This window comes from Dasypus novemcinctus, chromosome 13 (assembly GCF_030445035.2).
Source record: "Dasypus novemcinctus isolate mDasNov1 chromosome 13, mDasNov1.1.hap2, whole genome shotgun sequence".
NCBI classification, from domain to species: Eukaryota; Metazoa; Chordata; class Mammalia; order Cingulata; family Dasypodidae; genus Dasypus; species Dasypus novemcinctus.
This window is the reverse complement of record NC_080685.1, coordinates 86,955,208-86,974,207: the sequence shown is the minus strand read 5'-3', so window position 1 is coordinate 86,974,207 and position 19,000 is coordinate 86,955,208. Positions and strand designations below refer to the sequence as shown.

Sequence of the window (19,000 nt, the reverse complement as noted above, 5' to 3'; positions counted from 1 at the left end):
AGGAGAGTTCAGGTTTTCTGCTTCAGAGAAGTCTAGATGACTGTCCCAAGGGGTTATAGCACCATGAGGAGGCTCAACCTTCGCATTTGCCACACAACCATGATTACTCTGTGAGATGGTTGATCCCCACAGTGAAGGGCCCAGATATGCAACTGTAAACAGGGTACCAGGATCCAGAAGGAAAGCTGAGGCTACAATACCACCTCACTAGATGGGAACACATTATCTGAAGGAAAGCAATTAGAGACCTGGGCTAAATGCAGCAGTCAACTCAGAGTAGAGGGTGGTAGATCCCAGGAATAGAAATGAAAAATCACAGCACAATAAGTCTCCAGAATCAACTTGCTGAGGATCCAAATAAAATTCACGGTGGTAACCATGGTTACTAGAGACAAGAATTCTTTTGGGGGACTGAGGCAGTTGGAATGGAAAGAGGGACTCCCCTCTCCTTTTTCTCAAGTAGCCAGTAACATCCATGACAGAAGGCACTGGCTGGGCAGCACCAGAAAAGAGAGTCATGGGCTCAACCATCAGATTAAGATGGCATTGAAAGTCTGAGCCTAGCCAGGGGACTGGAGCTTAGGTGGGGGTCAGAAGAGACATAGGTCCAAAGTAGGCCCATCCAGTCTTCCTTTCCTTCCAAGTTAGAACACCCAGCTCTGGGGCCTCCTCAGTTTGCACAGCGGAGACCTTAAGGCAGTGATTTCAGCACCATCCTTGGACAAAGAGCCTCTTCCCACCACAGAATTGCATATTTTATAGCTGAGTTGGTTAGGGGTCTTCACATCTCATGGAATTAGCAGCAATAGCAATAATAGTCTCCAGCATAGAGAACTCTGGCATCTCTCAAAGCTACCAGGTGAGTGCAGAAGCTTTTGTGGGGATGATCTGGACCATCTTGTAGAAATAACTGAAAATATTGTGACGTGAAGATTCAGATGCATCTATTCCTAGTTTGGGTGAGACAGAGTGATCTGGGTTAGTATGCCTATAGATTTTGATAAAGTCTTGTGCTATTTAGGAATCTGAAAAGCAAACACTTAGGCCCAGGCTTATCACATATCCCTGATCTGCACAGCCCTGAAACTTCAGTCTCACTAGGCAGCTCAACCTGGAATCTGGTCCCATAGGGGCTTTCAGAAATGACAGGAAGTAGACCTACTCACTCCAGGCAGATATGATTCAACAGTCCTTCAGGACCCACCTTAATTGGTCCTAGACCTTCTGCCCCCAATATATTGTACACTTAATCAAAGGCTTCTTTCTAGCCTTGAGTTTCAGCTACATTTCTTAGATGATCCTGAAGGTTTAGATAAGTTATGGAGGTTAACATTTCCTCCTAGACTGTGAACTTACGGGCCCAAATCTTGTCTTTTTTTTTTTTTTAAACCTAGTGAGCATTCAATAAGTGCTTGTTGAATGAAGGGATATAGCCTGCCAGACCTCCAGGGCAATAGGAAAAGGGAAAGTTCTGCAAAAGACAGAATCCCTTTGGAAGGCAGATATTGACCATCATTTCAAACTCCTTGAGCCTTAAATTCTCATATGGCTGTCCAATCTCTTATACTTGTCAAACACAAATAGTAAGGGCCAGCTAGGGAATATGGATTCAGACAAGCAAAGTGGCTGCCATCAGAATAGTGCAGTGAGGGGCCAAATTAGGCACAAGAGAGAGGAATATTTTCAGGTCCCTGATTTTCCTCCAGTCCATGGTGAAGCTCAGAGTAGATCTTCTGTTAAGATGGGGCTATGCATCTCATGCCCAAAAGCTGACAGTCGAGTTCCCAGGCAGAATATGTGCTTTCTTAAAAGGGACATCAAAGGAATTAGCTTCTTCTTCTCCTATTACCTCTGAATCAAAACTTCATTCCTCATATAAGCCCCAAGGATGCCAAAGATATTGCATGTAGATATCTAGCTGGTGCCAATTAGAAGGCATCATATTCTCCAAAGAAAATCACTTATGAAAAAGCCAAACTAAACCCCCGGAAAACCAATCCAACCATCTCATGGACATGTAAGGAAATGGAAAATACAAACCAAAAAGAAAAGGAAAATAAATAGGCAAATGGGAGAAAAAAACAAAACAAAACAAAAATAAAAAATAAAAAAGGAGGGTTTATTGACTCTCTCATGCATGTTAAATTAGAGGGAATAAAGACAAAGCTAACAGTCTTTCTCTGAAGGCTGTAAAGTTGTTTTTGTTGTTTGGTGACTTCTTAGATTGGCAGCTGTCTTGTCAACATCCCCTATGTCATCCAGAGGTCAGGAGCAGGCAGCTCTCTCTACCTTGGCAACTGGTTCCCCTATTTCCGACTTCCTTTTTTTTTTTGTTACCTTTTATGGACTGATTTAAACATTTTTTAATCTACATGCTTCTTTTTCTGGGCTCCAGCCAGATCTCTGGGGAAGTGTTGTCGGCAGTGGTGATGGAATTGGGAAAGGTCTGCGAGAAAATTTGGGGATCTTCTTGCCTCCCTCAGATTTCCCCACACAATACTCTCTCTCACAGTTGTTTATGAGAACCAGTTAGGAACTGCTGCAGATTTTTTTTCGATGTCTTCTGAATCCTTCCCCAGAAAGCCCAGGAGTTTGTAATTGAGACAGGAAATCAAGGAAAAAAGACCCATAATTATCTTTTTCCCAAAGTCATGAGAGGAGGCCAGTAAATATACCTAGAGGACACAAGTTCCCAAATTTCACCCCACCAGTCCTTTCTAGGAGGTTCTTAAAGGTGCAGCACCAAGACTCTGCCCCTCTTCTTTCACCTCCTTCTGCCTCTTGGTCTCCTTTTGGGGCTGGAGAGCCAGTGCTCTGAAAGAAGAGGGGGGAGAGGAGGAGCTAACATAGCTGATGCCAGCCTGATCTGCTGTCTGGGATGACAGTGATTGCTAGACCCTCAGAGCGTTGCCTGGAGATTGGGGTCCAGAATGGTTTCTCGATCTGGAGACTCAATGTAGTTGGCAGCTTCTTGGAGTTTCAGCAGCATGGCCATCTAGAGAGGGGAAAAAGTGGATTAATGAGAGTTGGGACTCTGGACCTACCCACAGGAAGGAAACAAAAAATCTAGATTGTGGATCTGATCCACGGTTTGTAAGTGCTTAAAAGCCCAGAGTTTAGAAATGGTTCATGAAAAAGCAGTGGAGATGGCTTCAACTTTGTTTTTAAGTATGTGCACATGGAACAGATACTTGGAAGTATCTCAACTATATGAGGTACCATGCTATGATGTGTGGGGAGCATAGCAAAAAGAATAAGACAACCTCTTTCTTCAAGGTGCTTATGCTCCAATGGATGACAGACAGAAGGCACATACATACCAGCTGATACTGGGAGGAATATGACAGTGCCATAATAATGTCTTTGTCTCTAACACTTTTCCCTTCCAATAGATCATAATGCAACAAGTAAACTCAGTGTTACTTGAACTTGTTTTTCCCCAGCTCACAAACCTCACTGCTTCATATCAAGTCTAAACTCATCAGTATATTCGGTTCTTCCCTCTTTGTCTATTTTTTTCCCCTGGCTATTTCAAGATTGGAATCTTCCATTCAGCTAGGTACGCCTGATTGCGTCTCTATTTAATCTACCTTCCACCTTTCTATTTACAGGATTATTGATAGTCTCCAATTTTCCAATTTAAAAGTTTTTATACAGATAACATCTGTTTTCAAGAAAGTCAAATAAAAAAGGTATTATGACTAAAATGGAAGCATTTCCCACTTAAAAGGTAAAATTTCAGGGTCATAGGATTTGTGCATGTTAAGTATTAATGTAGAAAAGAGGAGGTGGCTCAACTGCTAGAGCGTCCATCTACCATATGGAGGGGCCAGGGGTCAATCCCCAGGGCCTCTTGACCCGTGTGGTAAGGTGGCCCATACGCAGTGCTGCTGTGCGCAAGGAGTGCTGTGGCACACAAGGAGTGCACCCTGCAAGGAGAGCTGTCCCGTGTGAAAAAGCGCAGTCTGCCCAGGAGTGGCACCACACACACGGAGAGCAGATGAAGCAAGATGATGCAACAAAAAAGAGACACAGTTTCCCAGTGCTGCCAGATAATGCAAGTGGACACAGAAGAACACACAATGAATGGACACAGAGAGCAGACAACTGGGGAAGGGGAGAGAGATAAAAAAAAAAGTATTAATGTAATCTGCCAAATTATTCTCCAAAATGTTTTAACCAGTTTGTACTCCCACCAGTAAAGTGTGCAAGCATATACTTCTACACACACTATTTTTGCCAATGTGAAATGGTATCCCCTTGTTTAATTTGTATTTCCCCAATTATTAGAGAGTTTGAGGATCTTTTTATGTTTTTATTGGTCATTTGTGTTTCCTCTAGTCAAATCATGTTTTTTTTTAACCCATCTATGTATTCTAGATATCAATCCTTGGTTATATGCATTGCAAATATTTTCCCCCAGTTTGTCACTTGTTTCAGCTTTCTTTCTACAGGGGTTCCAAGAAACCCATTTAGGGGAACAGTCTTCAGGAGACAGATTTCAGGATAAATATTAGAGTAGAGGTAAAAGTATAGAGAGAGTGCTAATGTGTCCTACTCACTGCTCTATTTCTTTAGTTGAAACTCCTACATGGGATCTGCCTGAGACTCAGGTCTTTGTTAGAACACATCTTGCTGGGATGTGTTATTATTGAGCTTAAGCTAGGTCTCAGGCATACAATCTTTATGATCCAGGATTCCAATATTCAGAGTGCCTCTCTGGCCTCAGCCTAGGCCTAGACTTGATGATACTTTTCGTCTTCTAGGTCCCCATGAACGTATACATGTAGAGTGTGAAGAATTCAGCTCTACAATACTCTTACTTTTACCTGAGAATGGCCTTTACTCACCAGAGGGTCCGAGTCCAGAGAACTTGGAGTGCTATCTTTGACGGTTCTATCCTCAGGAGGTGAGGCAATGCTGTGAGGGCCCACCGTGGGTGGGGGCAGGTGGTATAGCTTTGATTGGTCCTGCTGGGCTGATGGCCAAGGAAGAGTATCCCGGACCCACTCCACTGGGTCCTCCCAAGCGGCTTTCTGTCCATGGACCTAGAGAGAAGGAGATGGGTGATTATTGAGAGGGGAATCCAGATGAAAGGCCTGTTCATGTAGTCTCCTAATGGGTCCCACAAAAGGATACGCTCCTTGGGAATATGTACTTCCTCAAATGTAAAGCTTTGAAGCTCTGATCCCCATGAATTTTCATGAGCTTCCCAACAAGAGAAATTAATTTGTGTAAATTGGTTAATTTTGGTGGATAATTTGGCAGAGTATATTAAAATTTAACATGCACAAGTCCTATGACCCGGCAATTTTGACCTTTTAAGTAGGAAATTCTTCCATTTTAGCCATAGTACCTTTATAAATTTTTTTGGCTTTTTTAAAAACAGATGCTATCTGTTTAAAAATCCCATTAAATTGGAATATTAATAATCATGTACATTTTACTTAAAATACAAGCTTTAAAAATAAAATACTGGTTTTGGCATCAGTATGATAGCATCTCTAGAAATTTATCATCTCATGAGATCTTTATCTCAATAATGAATTACTTTTATGGATAATACATGACCCAAATCATCTAGTCATTGCATCATAGTTCATTAGGGTTGAAATGGACCTTCATGATTATTACTCCCAAATATAAGGTGGGGAAACTAAGGAGGTTTTACAAAAATTATATCTTCCTTTGCACAAAGTATTTATACTAACTTTTAAAAATCTTTCCACATACTTCATTTTATCTTCAAAATTTTAAAACAGAGTTTTAGGTAGAATGGAATTCATTATCCCCTTTTTACATATGAGGAAAATAAGAAGGGTTAAGTAACTTGACTTAAGTTAACATATTTATTAATAGTTAGTATTGAGCTAAGGCTATAATAGGGTTTTACTTAATTCTTAGCTCTATTATTTTCCTATTTACTTTGACCCTATAGAGTGGTTTGTATTTAGCTTACAGCCAGAAGGCATAGGCCTGGAGAGATGATCCCATAGAGAGTAATCATTGAGCCATTTGCTGAATGGTTGCTGAAGTCAGGAAAGCAGTATCTATTCAATACCTTACCTTATCTTTTAGAAAGAGAAACTAATTCCTATTAGTCCCATACCTAACATTAAGCAATGCTTCTACTTTGCTAGTTAGGACAGCCTGATCTTGGGGTTGAATAGTCAGAGGGCAGGACTCACCTTGATTCCATCCTTGGCTCCTTCCTGTAGGTAGGGAATGATAGAATTGTTCCATAGGTCAATGAACCAGGTCCGGAAATCCTCAATGCCAATGGGACAGGACAGAAAGAAGCAAGGACCTAACGGAAAAGGATGAGGTCATGAAGATGGCTGTGAACCTAGCTCTGCCCAGTTGCCCCATTTACTTCCTAGTAACAGGCAGAAGGGTCTGATATCCAAAGGATTAAAGGAAATTTAGAGTGGGGCTATATTGAGAGTGTTCTCAAGACAAGTGGTTGCCTGCTTGGCTGGCAATATCATAAGTAATGCTTTTACAAGATGGAAGTGAGATAAATGAATGAGGGAGACCTTTTAAATCTCCTGAATATTTCCCTCCTTTTTCCAATTAATTGTGGGAAAAAATGAGGGAGAGGGGTTAGCTTTCTGATGGTTGAAGTGACTTACCCAAATCATGGTACTAACTTTGTCAAGAATGCTTGTTAAGTAAAGTGGTTCTAATTCTAAAGCAAGAAGGCTGACAACTTCTTTACATGGTGAAGACTCCAGAAAGAAGAGGGAGCATCCCTCCAGGTTGTAAGGTAGAAAAGGGAAGCCACCACCTGACCCCAAGGGGGAAGCTGATCCCCAGTACCGATGAGGAAGTCTGAGGTGCTGTGCTTCTCAAGGAAGGTGTGGAGATGATACCACAGCTTGGGTACCCAGTCAAGCACCCGAAGCAGCTCTTCCTTGTTGGCATTGATGTCGCTGTCTGACTCTACCAGCTTCCTCCTCAGGTAACGAACCAGGAAGCCATTGGCTGGCTCCACATTGTTGGAGAAGGTCAGCATCCTGCCACCAGGGATGGAGAGAGTGGGGTCAGAGTGGACATGGGGACACTGTCAGGGTTCATCCCCTGCCAGTCCTTCCCTCCTCCTGCCTGCCTCCCACTAAAGCCCATTTGGTTTCTTCTCAAGTAATAGTGGAGGCAACTGAAGTCAAGGCAACAGCCCTGGGCAGGCAGAGCTGACTTTCAAATCAGCCGCCCTCTTTGAATAACCATCTGACCTCTTTGACACAGGTCGGGGCTGTGAGCTAGAGAATCTGAATTACAGTAATGTAGCTGAGTCTCTTCTAGTCTTGCAGTCCTTTCTTTTCCTCAAGGGTCTGCCTCCACCTTGTACTTGGCACAACAAATATACACCTACTCTGTTGTCCCAGCCCGGAAGGCTCTGGCTAGTCCTCTTTCCTTCTGCTATCTTTCCCCTCTCTGGCCAGAGCCAGTTAAGAGCCTCTCAGGTAGGGATGGAAGGTTCATTCAGGGCCATAGTCCTTACCTGAAGCTCAGATGCAAGCCATGGTTGGGTGTCATTTTTACAGGCTGATTGGTGGTACCGATGATATAGGGGCTGTGGGCAGAAAGAGGGAAAAGATTCACTTAGACCTGTCATAATACTTGCTTTCTGCCATGTCTACACAATGGAAAGTTTTAGGTGAACTGGATGGGTTCTCCCTCCTCCCACTGTTATGAGTTTGATCTTCACCCCAGCTCACCATTTGTGATACTTGCAGGTGAGGGCCCCGTTTACCAGCTCACTGATAGAGCCTGCTTCACTCAGGTCATCTAATAGGATCACCAGTGGGACATCCCCAATTCCTGTTTCCCGGTCTATCTGGTTGGCCAGGTTGGAGAGATATAGTTGCAGATCCTAGAATAAAAGAAGGGCAGTGACTCAGCACTCAAGAGTAATGAGTCCTTGGATCAGCCTTGGTAAAAAGGATTTTGGAGAAGCTATACTAGTCCTAGATTTCCCTGAGGCCTTTAGTTCCTATTTGATGCACCTGGACATTTAATCATAGAACCAGGTCACCATGGACTGACGATCTCAAAGACTCTAAAGCAATCCTCTTAAGCAGTGACCCCTAAGTCCCCCAAAGGTTGGAAACACTTGTTATTTCCTAAATGGATTTTCATTGAGTTGGTGCCATGAACTGTCATTAATGGAAACATCTTTACTGGCTGGGGAAAGCTAAGATTTGAGCCAACTCCAAAATGTTAGGGTCTGCTCAAGAGACATCAGGATTTGGCAGGGAGACCACATAACATTTAACATTTAATCCTGAGTGCTTCTTCCCAGAAAGCACAAGGTCAGAGAGACATACTGAGAAGAAAGGAGAGGGAAGAAAATAAAGGAGAAGGGATGATATTAGTGAGTAAATTGAGCATTAGGTGGAAATGAGGAGGATGTAGTTTAATTAATGATCAATAAAGGGAAAGGAACTTAACAGAGGAAAGGGAAAGTGTGGAGAAGTGAATTAAGGACAAATGGGCCAATGGTCAATGGGGCCCTTACCTCAAGGCTGGAAAGGAATTGGGGCAAAGAGAGGGAGAAGACTAGAAAAGGTGATGAGTAGAGAGGGAAGGAAATGAGGACACTGAAAAGCAGAGAAAGATTAAGGCAGGGTAAAGGAAATGATGGGGCAGGAAGTGGCCTGGGAAGGCAGAGTCTTGGGTGAGGCCAAGGCCTGAACAAAGACTGGCAGGGATCTCAGGAGGCAGCCACCTTGCAAGACTGCTGGTGCATGTTGAAGGTGCTGACGATGCCCTCGGTGACCTCGCGACCGGAGCGTTCCACTAGGTACTCAGCCAAGCGATTGGTCAGGTAGGTCTTGCCTGTGCCACTGGGGCCTGAGAGGACGAGGCGTCGGTGCTTGAGCAGGAGGCTTATGTAGTGCTGCATCATCGGCTTGGGAATCAGTGTCTCAAACACCAGGCTGTCGACGCATTTCTCCTTCAGACCTGAACCCCCAGCCCCAGAAAGCATGAGTCTTGACCAGGGCCCTGAGGGCATTTCTTTCTTCATCTAGGAGCCCCTGAAAATACTCAGAGGCACTTGCCCCTGGTTCTACAGGGAACCCCTAACACCCAGTTTTAGACTTGATTTTGAGTGGAAAGTACCTGGGTGGCATGAGAAACCCAGGTTTGGAAAAACTGTCCTTAGGGACAAAATCTAGGCCTGCTCATATTTTTCTATCTCACACTACTTAAACACAGTGTGACCTTTACATTGTAGTCCCTCAATAAATTCCTGAGTAAATTAATGATGAATTATTTGATGATTTCTTTCCTTCATTCCATACCAGCTCACCCCAAGAGACAAAGAACTGACCTTTGAGGGAGACTGATATATTATTGACACCTCGGCGGCAAGGAGGCATCTCTGGGGGTTCAGTGTCCAACACTCGTTTCACGTGGCTGATGCTGTAACCGTGGATGGACTCAGTGCTTAGCCCCAGGGTAGAAGCTGGGTCCATTTTGGAAATATAATCCTGACCAAATAGAAAAGGAGAAAAGGAAGATGATGAGGAACACTGAGAAGACGCAAACACAGATATAAAAGCCACAAGAAAGGACAAATGTCAGAGGGAATGAAAGTAGATGGAGAAAGGGAAAAGCATATGCTTTTCCTACTTAGCATTTCTCCATAAAGCAACAAAGGTTCCTAAGATCTGGATGGCTCAATATCCCATGAAAGTACAAGCAACCTTTGTGAGTATATGTATCCCTTTACCTTGAACACTTGGAAAACAGCTTCATCCAGCATCTTCCAGTCAACTTTTCCACTGACCTTGCTACATCCCAGGAAGAATTCCTGCTGTTTCAAGTCCTATAAGACCAAGGTAGAAGCCTGTGAGCTGCAGTGTAGATGACTCTAAGAAAGGGAGATCCTAAAAGGCCATAGGAGTTAAGTACTCTGGCTTTGAATGTATTCAGAGTCCAGGTTTTCTTTACTAAAAATGACAGCATTATGTTAGTTCATATTTTGGCCCTCCCCAAAGCTTCTTACCCCTTTGATGATGTGCTGGGGAGGCATCCTCACCACCACCCGAAGGGTCACTTCCTCCTTCGGACCACAAGTGCTGATGCCATCCATGGGTGACAAGTCTGTGGGGTTGAGAAGGATTATTGGTTTTGTGGACACCCACAGTCTTTCCTAAACCTTCCAGTTGTCAACCTTTTCACATAAGTCTTTTATTGACCACAAAGAAGAAAAAGAGGCAAAAAACAGAAAAGTAATTTAGATTGAAAGACTGTAACAATTCTTAATGTCTTATGACACTAGCATCTGCTTAGTTTAGGCATTGTGAACTACCTGACCCAAGGAAGATGCTACCAGAGCGAGTAGCAAGTTTAACAGTGAACTGAACCCTCTTCTCTCCACCCTTACAGTTCTTCTTACAAATAGGTACCTGTATCTGTGACACTTGGGCTGAAGGAATGGGTGAGTGCAAGGCCCAGGGAGCGGCGAGGGGATGATAAAGCAGATGATCCAGGGACCTGCCCTGGAGTAGAGCCTGATGAGGGGCCTGGAGCTACCTTTAGCCGGTCATTCTCTGCTTTCAGCAGGTCCACCTCCAACTGTGGCAAGAACAGAAAGGGTAGCACAGCAAATTTGGACAGATCTCAAACCTAGGTCTTCAATTTCCTGCCAGTTGACAGATACTGACCTGCATGTTGTGCATGGTCTCCCGAAGCTGGTCTAGTTGGTGGGCAGAGTTGAGGGCTTCTAAGCGTATGTCTGTAAGTTTCATCTCTTTCTCCCATAGCTCAGAACGCAGCTCTGATACCTCCTTCTTCTCTGGCTCCTCCTCCTCATTGGCATGGAAAAGCCTAGAGTGGGGAACTGAGTGAGCAGGGCCCCTGTAAGAGAGTGAGAGTTAAGCCAGGGTACATGGAAAAGCATTAGAGTTACTGGGAAATACTGAGACCTATGACTGCTTGTCTTGGTTCCTCTGGCCCATAGATATTTAACAGTAATGAGAGGAGGAGTCTGTATATATATTGGTCTCATATATATATGAGAGGTCCGTAGTGGGTATTATTTGTCCAGGGTCTTATGGGCTTACTGCCAACTCTAGCCAGCAGTTTACACTGGTACCAGGCTGGGTGGCAGGTAGTTAGAGAGCACTTACTCGGTGACATCAATGCCCACGGAAGATGAGTTCGAGGACTTGATGGAGGGTGAAGCAGTCTCTGTGGAACCATGCTGTAGTTTAGGGGATGATGGGGCTGAGGAGTCGGGTGTGGCAATCTCCTCAATATCAGAGTATGAGGAAGCTGACTTGGGTCCCTTTTTTATACTGAAGGCTTTGTTGAAGGAACTTCGAAGCTAGAAAAAAGCAGATCCAGGTAGAGAGATGTTAGGGCTCCACCTTGGAGGTAGGGGAGGACTGGTTTGGTACTTCTGGGACAGAGAGGTCTGGAGGCAGGGGATTTACTTGCTGTAATTAAGACTCCTTCTAGAAGGCTTCATTGATTTGTTGAATATTGACAGAAGACTTGCTAGAAATTAGGGCTGGGAAAAAGGGTAGACACTTCAGACCTGCTATTGTGGAACATGGGAACTTCTTGGGTCTTCTCTCTCCTATGGGGGAACTGTGCCTCTGAGCAAACAGAGAAAAGCCCTGAGGTCACACAGTAGACCTCTCAGCAATCCAATCCCACCTTCTCCAGAAAACCAAGAACTTCTCTAGTCTAGAGCTTAGCTTACTTTGGCCCTCAGGATGCCACCAGTAACGAAGGCTTATCAGCTCAGCATCTATTCATCTATTCACCTATCAACCAGAAACTGACAATATGACTCTGTAGAACTCAACAGAAGGGTGTGGTATCAAGTTTCTTTTAGTATCTCTAGTGCCCAGCACATCACGGAATGAATGAAACAATCAGACACAGGTGCTTTCTATTAGTTCTACTCAAATGTCCTAGAATAAGGGACACTTCCTAGCATAGGTACCTTAGAGTACTTGGGATATTATAATCTGATCATAGCTTGTTCGATTGGGTGTTATGGATCTAGGGATATGCGCTGGAGTTGTAAACCAGGGTCCTGGCCCACAACCATTCACATGCATCCATACAGCATGCATACACACACACAGGGACACAGATGTGGAATGGTAGCAAGAGACAGAGAGTAAAGGAGGGGTCAAAGCTATGGGGACAAAGGCAAACCAGATTTTTTGGACGTGAGAGAAAAGAAGGGAAAATTTGGGGGTATCCTTTCCAAGTATTTCTCCTGGAGCAAAGGAAAGCTGTTAGGTGATGGCTGGAATCTGTGGGTGGTATGTGCTGGGGTCTCATCAAGGTAGAATATGGAGGAAGACCATTCTGGCTGGGGTGTGAAAATGAGTGAGAGTATGTGTGCAGCTGGCTTGTTACAGGGGTCATACACAAGAGCAGTTAGAGATTCAAAGTTCCATAAAGCTCAGTTCACTGAAGAGATGAAGAATTGAGGATGAAAAGGCCAGAGTTGACACGCTCCAGATTGTATAACTGGAGAAAGACTTGGGACTAGAACAAAGACTTTCTGATGTTTAATCCAATGGCATTTTCTCTATACCACTGCCTCATGGGAAATCGTGTGTGTGTGTGTATGTGTGCAAGCATGCAGTGCAGAAAGAGATCTTGTGACCACAATTTGCACAATCTGTCAGGAATATAAGCCCTCTAAGATTAATAAAATCCTAAGTGAGAATAGTGTTCTATGTGTAGTAAGTCTTCCCAAATCCAGAATTATTGGGAGATGTTGATTGTTATGTTCTTAAGGGTTCCATGGTCAAATATGTTCAGGAAATGATGGAATAAGCAAAATAAAACAGGATTCTTTACTGGAGGACTTAGAACTTTAAATGGGCAAACATACATTATAGTAAATGCAGTGTTCCTCACATTTATTTTTGATGGTATCACTGTTTAAGGAACATATAAAAGGACTGGTGATCTGTGGAAAACCCTTTGAAATGCCAGCCTACTAAATCAAGTTTAAATAATTATACTGGCATTTCCACCCTACTCAGTCTGTGCTCCAGCTAAATGGGTCTTCTTGCCCTACTGCTTCCCCTCTAATAAGGCATCTGTGCAGAAAGAATTCTATCACATTCTATGGTACCTATCACCATGCCATCTCAGTTTAACTTTGACCTCCTTTGTGAGGTTTTCCCTGCCAATGGTAATTAGAATCTCATCCATGAACTTCTTTAGCACTCTTTACCTGAAGAGGCATTTTGGCATTGTTGGATTGTTATTGGTTTTATTTGTACAATATTTATTTTGTCTCCCAGGAAATACTGTAGTCTCCTTGAGGCCTGAGATTATAGATTCTATATCTCATGTCCTTTACAATACCTAGCACAATGCACAGTAGGTCTAGAGTGAGCCTCAGATATTTGGTTTGTAATGGAAATTTTGGGTCCCCCTTCTGTTTGTCTTAGACAATACTGTAATCCCTGAAATGTGTTTGGAAACTCCATGAATGTGCAGAAGCTCCAGATTTTGGAGGGACTTGAGGGTACCCTAGACTGGACCATATCCCTTACCTATCTCTGGTTCATCCCACTCTTGAGCTAAATCCTCAGGCTAGGTCAAAACGGAACTGGCCTCTGGAAATTGTAGCCAAGAAAACATTCATCCTGTGATTCTCTTCCTTTTTGGGTTGTTAAGTTTGATGGAGCCCAAAATAAGAAAGCTCATTTTCTGGATAAGAGGACCTCAGTTTGACTGCTTTTACAACAGGCAACTTTCGTAATAGGAGGAAGACAGGATGGAATAGATTTGAATTTTGTTTGACCTTACCATTTGGCCCCCAACCAGACCACTCCTCTGTCCTCTTGTGGGGCAGCTGTGGATGGACCATGCAGTGGAGTGAGTTAGGAACTTTGGAATGGTTGTTACAGTTAGTGCTATGAGTGGCTGTCCTTTTTAAGGGAGAGGGAGTTACTCTGGAAGTGGGGAAGGTATGGCAAAGGGAAAGAAAGAAACAAGGAGAGAGGAGCTGGGTTTCTTACCTCATAGACCTGGAAAAAAATAGGGATTTGAAGTCAGCATTTTGAAGGGGGAAAAAAAAGAAGCAACACTTAATCACTCATTTCACATAGCTGACCCCTATCTGCACTACGCAAAGGTCTGTGGGCTAGTTTTACTGAACAGCGGGCAGACAGCAAGAAGTCTCCATTTGGGAATCCTCTCCTTATCATAGGCAGCAAGAGGAGCTGACAGTGTCTCAGAACTGCCCAAGGGATTTCAGAGAGGGCATCTGAAGTCAGTTTAGAATTATCCAGGAAAAAAAATCTCTGGACCAGCCAAAGGTAATACAGAGGGTCCTTTTGAAGTAATCTAGAGAACACCACTAATACCTCTTCAAAATTTGAAGAAATGAGCTCCAGGAGTTTCTAGAATGCACTTGGGACAAGTAGGGTATGACTGAGGTGAGGGTAGGGAAGTTAATTTAGCAGACCTCACTCTGAGCAGACACTGGATTGAGGCTTAGTAGTAGAAGCGATTATATCTTGGTTAATCCTGGAAGGATCCGATTTCTATTCTGAGGTGGAGTTTCCTCCCCCAAATCTTTACCTACCCAACTCTTTTTCTTCTTCTTCTTTGCATCGGCATCCTTGCTGCTGCCAATGCTGGAATGGCTGGTGATGCTGTTGAGGCTAGAGATGCTGTCCGAGGAGTTCTGTCTCTTGATCCGAAGTTCTAGGGGCCAAGTATAAATGGGAAGAAAACAGACAGGGCAGATTTAGGGAAAACAAGGGACTCAAAGCAAGTCTAGTTGCAGAAGGAAGAGGGGAAAGAAAGCAACCAATTCTCAGGTCTACATTATTCATTTTTTGGATCATTCGTTCAACAAGTATTTATTAAGTACCAATTATGTTTTAACAGAAAAAAAAGAAATGACCCCTGTTCTCAAGAAGCTCCCAGTTTAGTAGGAGAAATAGTGATGGCATGAAGAAGTGAGCTCAGCTAAATAGGTCTGAGAAGCCCTCTACCATTTAAGATACCAACCTACCATTCTTCATGATTTTCTTCAGCAATGCTTGAGCCAGTGGCTCAAGGCCAAGTATAACTATCCACATGCCGTGCATTTAACCTGAACAGCTTCAGTTTTCCCATCTTATAGGTAGAAAATTTCTGAGAGAGAGAAAAAGTTTTGTGATGGCACACACACACAAAATGATTCATTTTCTACAGCAAGGAAGGAAAGAAGTAACAAAGGAGTAGATGTTTGGGTCTCGAAAGAAGAGAAGTTCTTCAGATGGAAACACTGAAAATGGTATTTAGAGCTAAAGAAAAAGTACATGCAAAGATACTGTATGGGGAAATGGCTTTGCTTTGGGGAAGTGCAGGTAGTCTGGAATAGAAGAAGCACATAGGGCCACAGCAAGAAGTGAGAATGGAGGGGAGCAGATGTGGCTTTACCACCTGGGTACCCGTCCTCTTCATGGGAAACCCTTGGTTTGGTTCCCAGTACTTCCTAAGACAAGCAGACCCTACAAGCAGATGCAACAAGCAGGGAAAAAATGTGCCTCAAGCAGTTGGGCACCCACCTCCCACATGGGAGGTCCTGGGTTTGGTTCCTGGTGCCTCCTAAAAGAAGAGAAGTAGACACAATGATCAGACACAATGAGTGGACTCAGTGAGCAGACAACAAGTGGAAACAATAAGCAGACAGATGAGGGAGCCATTTCAGGGCAGGGGGTGATTAAAAAAAAGTGAGAGTAAAGATTAGACTGAGGCCAGATCAGGCAGACCCTTGAATGTCTCTTAAAGGAAATTTATTTTTGTGCCATAGGGAATGGAAGCAAAGATTCTGAAGCAAGGGCATAATATGTTCAGATTTTTAAAAACCTTTTTATTTTGAAATAATTACAGATTTTTAGGAAGTTACAAAGCAGTGTATAGGGAAATCCTATGTACCTTTCAGCCAGTTTCCCCAATGTTAGCATTTTGCATAACTATAGTTCAATGTCAAAAGGTTTTTTTTCATATCGTTTACTATACTAACAATGAGAAAGGTGAATTGAAAGGAAACTAGACTATGAGTACAGGACTAGTTAGGTGGCTATTTGCAATTGTTCTAGAAACAGGATCTGTTAAATGAAGAAATAACGGGTTTATTTGGTTATTCTTTGATTCTTTCCATGACAAGAAATGTATCTTAAAACCCTAATTTTCCCTTCATACAACAGGATAAGATCTTCAGATCATATGTTGTACCACCAGAGCTCATAAAGCATAAGAGAAACCCTTTGTTCAGTGATTATCAAACCAAATTTATGATACTGAGCGATTCTAGTTTTTTAAAAGGATAGGGAAAATTCTCAAGAGAGTATGTTGAAGTAAAGAATTTTTCATTTGTAAAAAAAGGAAATATGTATCCATATATTTTCGTTGGTATATGTATAGAAAATTATTTCTGTAAGGATCCAAAAGAAACTGTTAGTAGTAGTTATTTCTGGGGATTGGGACGGTGGAATTAGGAGGCAGGGATCATGAACAGGGAGAGGGTTTTTATAATTGACCATATATCCTCACGTATAGTTTATATCAGGGATCAAAAACTTTTTCTGTAAAGAGCCAGAATATTTTTAGTAAAAGTATTTACTAAAATAGTAAGTATTTTAGGCTTTATGGCCATGTGGTCTCTATTGCAACTACTCAATCTGCTGTCATAGCATGAAAACAGCCATAGACAACATATAAATGAATGAGCATGGCTGTATCCAATAAAACTTTATTTACAAAAACAGATGGTGGGACAAACTTGGCTGGCAGGCCAAGTTTACATTTTCCCCCAGAGCATGTATTGCTTTTATGATAAAAATTAATTTAACTGAAAACTAGTTAGTTAAAAACAAAGTGCAGGGTAGCAAAATAAGTGTGCATCTGTCCATTATTAGCTATTTGGGGGTTCCAATTAGTGGTAAGCCTATTAATTAAATGAAAAAAATATGCTCTGGAGTATAGTTAAGATCAAAAGATATGTTGTAGACTCAAACAATCTTCAAAAAGTTAGGAAACCTTTCAAGCACTTTGAATTTTGTGCCATGTACATTTGTACTTATTTTAAAATAAAATAAAACAAAGCCATTATTGTTTTAAACATTAGACTGTTTGAATGCTTCTAAAAAATCCTCCTCACCAACCTGAGCCTGGGTCAAGATGAATTGAAGATAATATGAGACCTCCTGGCAAAAGACATGATTTACTCATGCAACAAATATGTATCACATACTGTGGCAATGAAGAGCAAGGGATACTTGGAAACTAGAAATAGCTGAATATCCCAGCTCTATCATTTGAGAGTTTTATTTAAGCAAGTTACTTATTTTCTCTGACCTTATTCTCCTCATCTATAAAATATATCTTATATGGTTGCTACCTGTAATAAATTAATATATATAAAAATTCTTAGAAAGGTGCTAGCATACAGCAATGCTCAATAAGTGCTGGCTGTTACTATTAGTTTAGTTGGAATACAGAGTGTAAGAGAAATGATGGTGGCAGATGAGGTTAGAAAAGAAAGACATGTCTTAGATCAGGAAGAGTATAGTATATTTTTCCCTCTTTAAGTTGTTTTTCTAAAATATTTCAAATATACAGAAAAACTTAAGGCATTGTACAATTACCACCCATATGGCCTCCTCCTTGATTCAACAATTGTTAATATTTTGCTATATTTACTTCTGCTCTTCAAACACACACACACACACACACACTTGAATGATTTGACAATAATATGCAGACATCATGACATGTTATTTATAAATATTTCAGTATTTGTATTCTTATATTTATATTCTTTCTAAGAATAAGGGCATTTTCCCACAATATCATTATCACACCTAAGAAAATTGACTAATTCTTTAAAAACTTAATTTATTCTTTAATTAGAGAAGTTGTAGGTTTACAGAAAAAGCATGCAGAATATTCAAAGTTCCTTTATACCCCCTCACACACACACAGTTTTCCCTATATTTATACTTTGCATTAGATGGTACCTCTGTTACAACTGATGAAACAATATTATAATTATACCATTAACTGTAGACCATAGTTTACATTAGGGTTCACTGTGTTATATAATCCTATGATTTTTTAAAAAAAATTAATGAAATTAATTATTTTAGGAGGTACTGGGTATTGAACTCAGGACCCTGTACATGGGGAGCAAGAGCTCAATGACTGAGCTATACCCGCTTTCCTGCTATGGTTTTTTAAAAACTTTATTCTAGTAACATATATACACCCTTAAACTTCCCCTTTTAACCACATTCAAATATATAATTTAGTGTTAATTACACTCACAATATTGTGCTACCATCACCATTATCCATGACCAAAACTTTTCCATCACCTCAAATGGAAACTCATTTAAGCATTAACTCCCCGTTCCCTACCCCTACTCTGGCCCTTGGTAACCTGTATTCCAGTTTCTGAATCTATGAATTTGCTTATTCTAATTATGTCATATCAGCGAGATCATACAATAGTTTCCTTTTGTGTATGGCTTATTTCACTCAACATAGTGACTTCAAGGTTCATCCATGTTGTTGCATGTATCAGAACTACATTCCTTTTATAGGCTGGATAATATTGCGTGTATATACCAAAATTTGCTATCCATTGATGGGTTACTTGGGTTGATTCTGACTATTGTGAATATTACTACTATGAACACCGGTGTGCAAATTATCTGTTTGAGTCTCTGCTTTCAGTTCTTTTGGGTGTATACCTAGAAGCAGGATTTCTGAGTCACACCGTAATTCTAATTTCTGAGGAACCGCCAAAGTGTGTTTCACAGTGGCTGCACCATTTTATTTTCCCACCTACAATGAAAGAGGGTGCCTATTTCTCCACATCCTCTCCAACACTTTTTATTTTCTGTTTTTAATTCTTTTTAATAGTAGCCATTCTAGCGGGTGTGAAATTGTACCTTACTGTGGTTTTGATTTGTATGTCCCTGATGGCTAATGATGTTGAGCATCTTTTC

General features: G+C 41.8%; 1 protein-coding gene across 7 annotated transcripts in view; it reads right to left on the bottom strand.

Annotated features, from left to right (window-relative positions):
* Nucleotides 1–2,098: 2,098 nt before the first annotated feature.
* NAV1 (neuron navigator 1) overlaps nt 2,099–19,000 on the bottom strand; it is a 253,429-nt gene continuing 236,527 nt past the window's right edge. For 5 of the 7 annotated variants that reach the window (XM_058274946.2, XM_023585586.3, XM_058274948.2 and 2 more), the window contains 14 exons: nt 14,582–14,703; nt 11,139–11,335; nt 10,674–10,866; nt 10,416–10,584; nt 10,013–10,110; nt 9,737–9,832; nt 9,335–9,494; nt 8,729–8,964; nt 7,719–7,873; nt 7,502–7,573; nt 6,820–7,016; nt 6,189–6,307; nt 4,851–5,048; nt 2,099–2,995 (listed from right to left, as the gene is read on the bottom strand). In XM_058274946.2, coding sequence (XP_058130929.1) covers nt 2,900–2,995; nt 4,851–5,048; nt 6,189–6,307; nt 6,820–7,016; nt 7,502–7,573; nt 7,719–7,873; nt 8,729–8,964; nt 9,335–9,494; nt 9,737–9,832; nt 10,013–10,110; nt 10,416–10,584; nt 10,674–10,866; nt 11,139–11,335; nt 14,582–14,703 — 2,108 coding nt within the window. In that variant the 3' untranslated portion in view covers nt 2,099–2,899. The remainder of the gene's footprint in view (nt 2,996–4,850; nt 5,049–6,188; nt 6,308–6,819; nt 7,017–7,501; nt 7,574–7,718; nt 7,874–8,728; nt 8,965–9,334; nt 9,495–9,736; nt 9,833–10,012; nt 10,111–10,415; nt 10,585–10,673; nt 10,867–11,138; nt 11,336–14,581; nt 14,704–19,000) is intronic. The other 2 variants (XM_058274947.2, XM_058274950.2) reach the window with 1 other exon arrangement.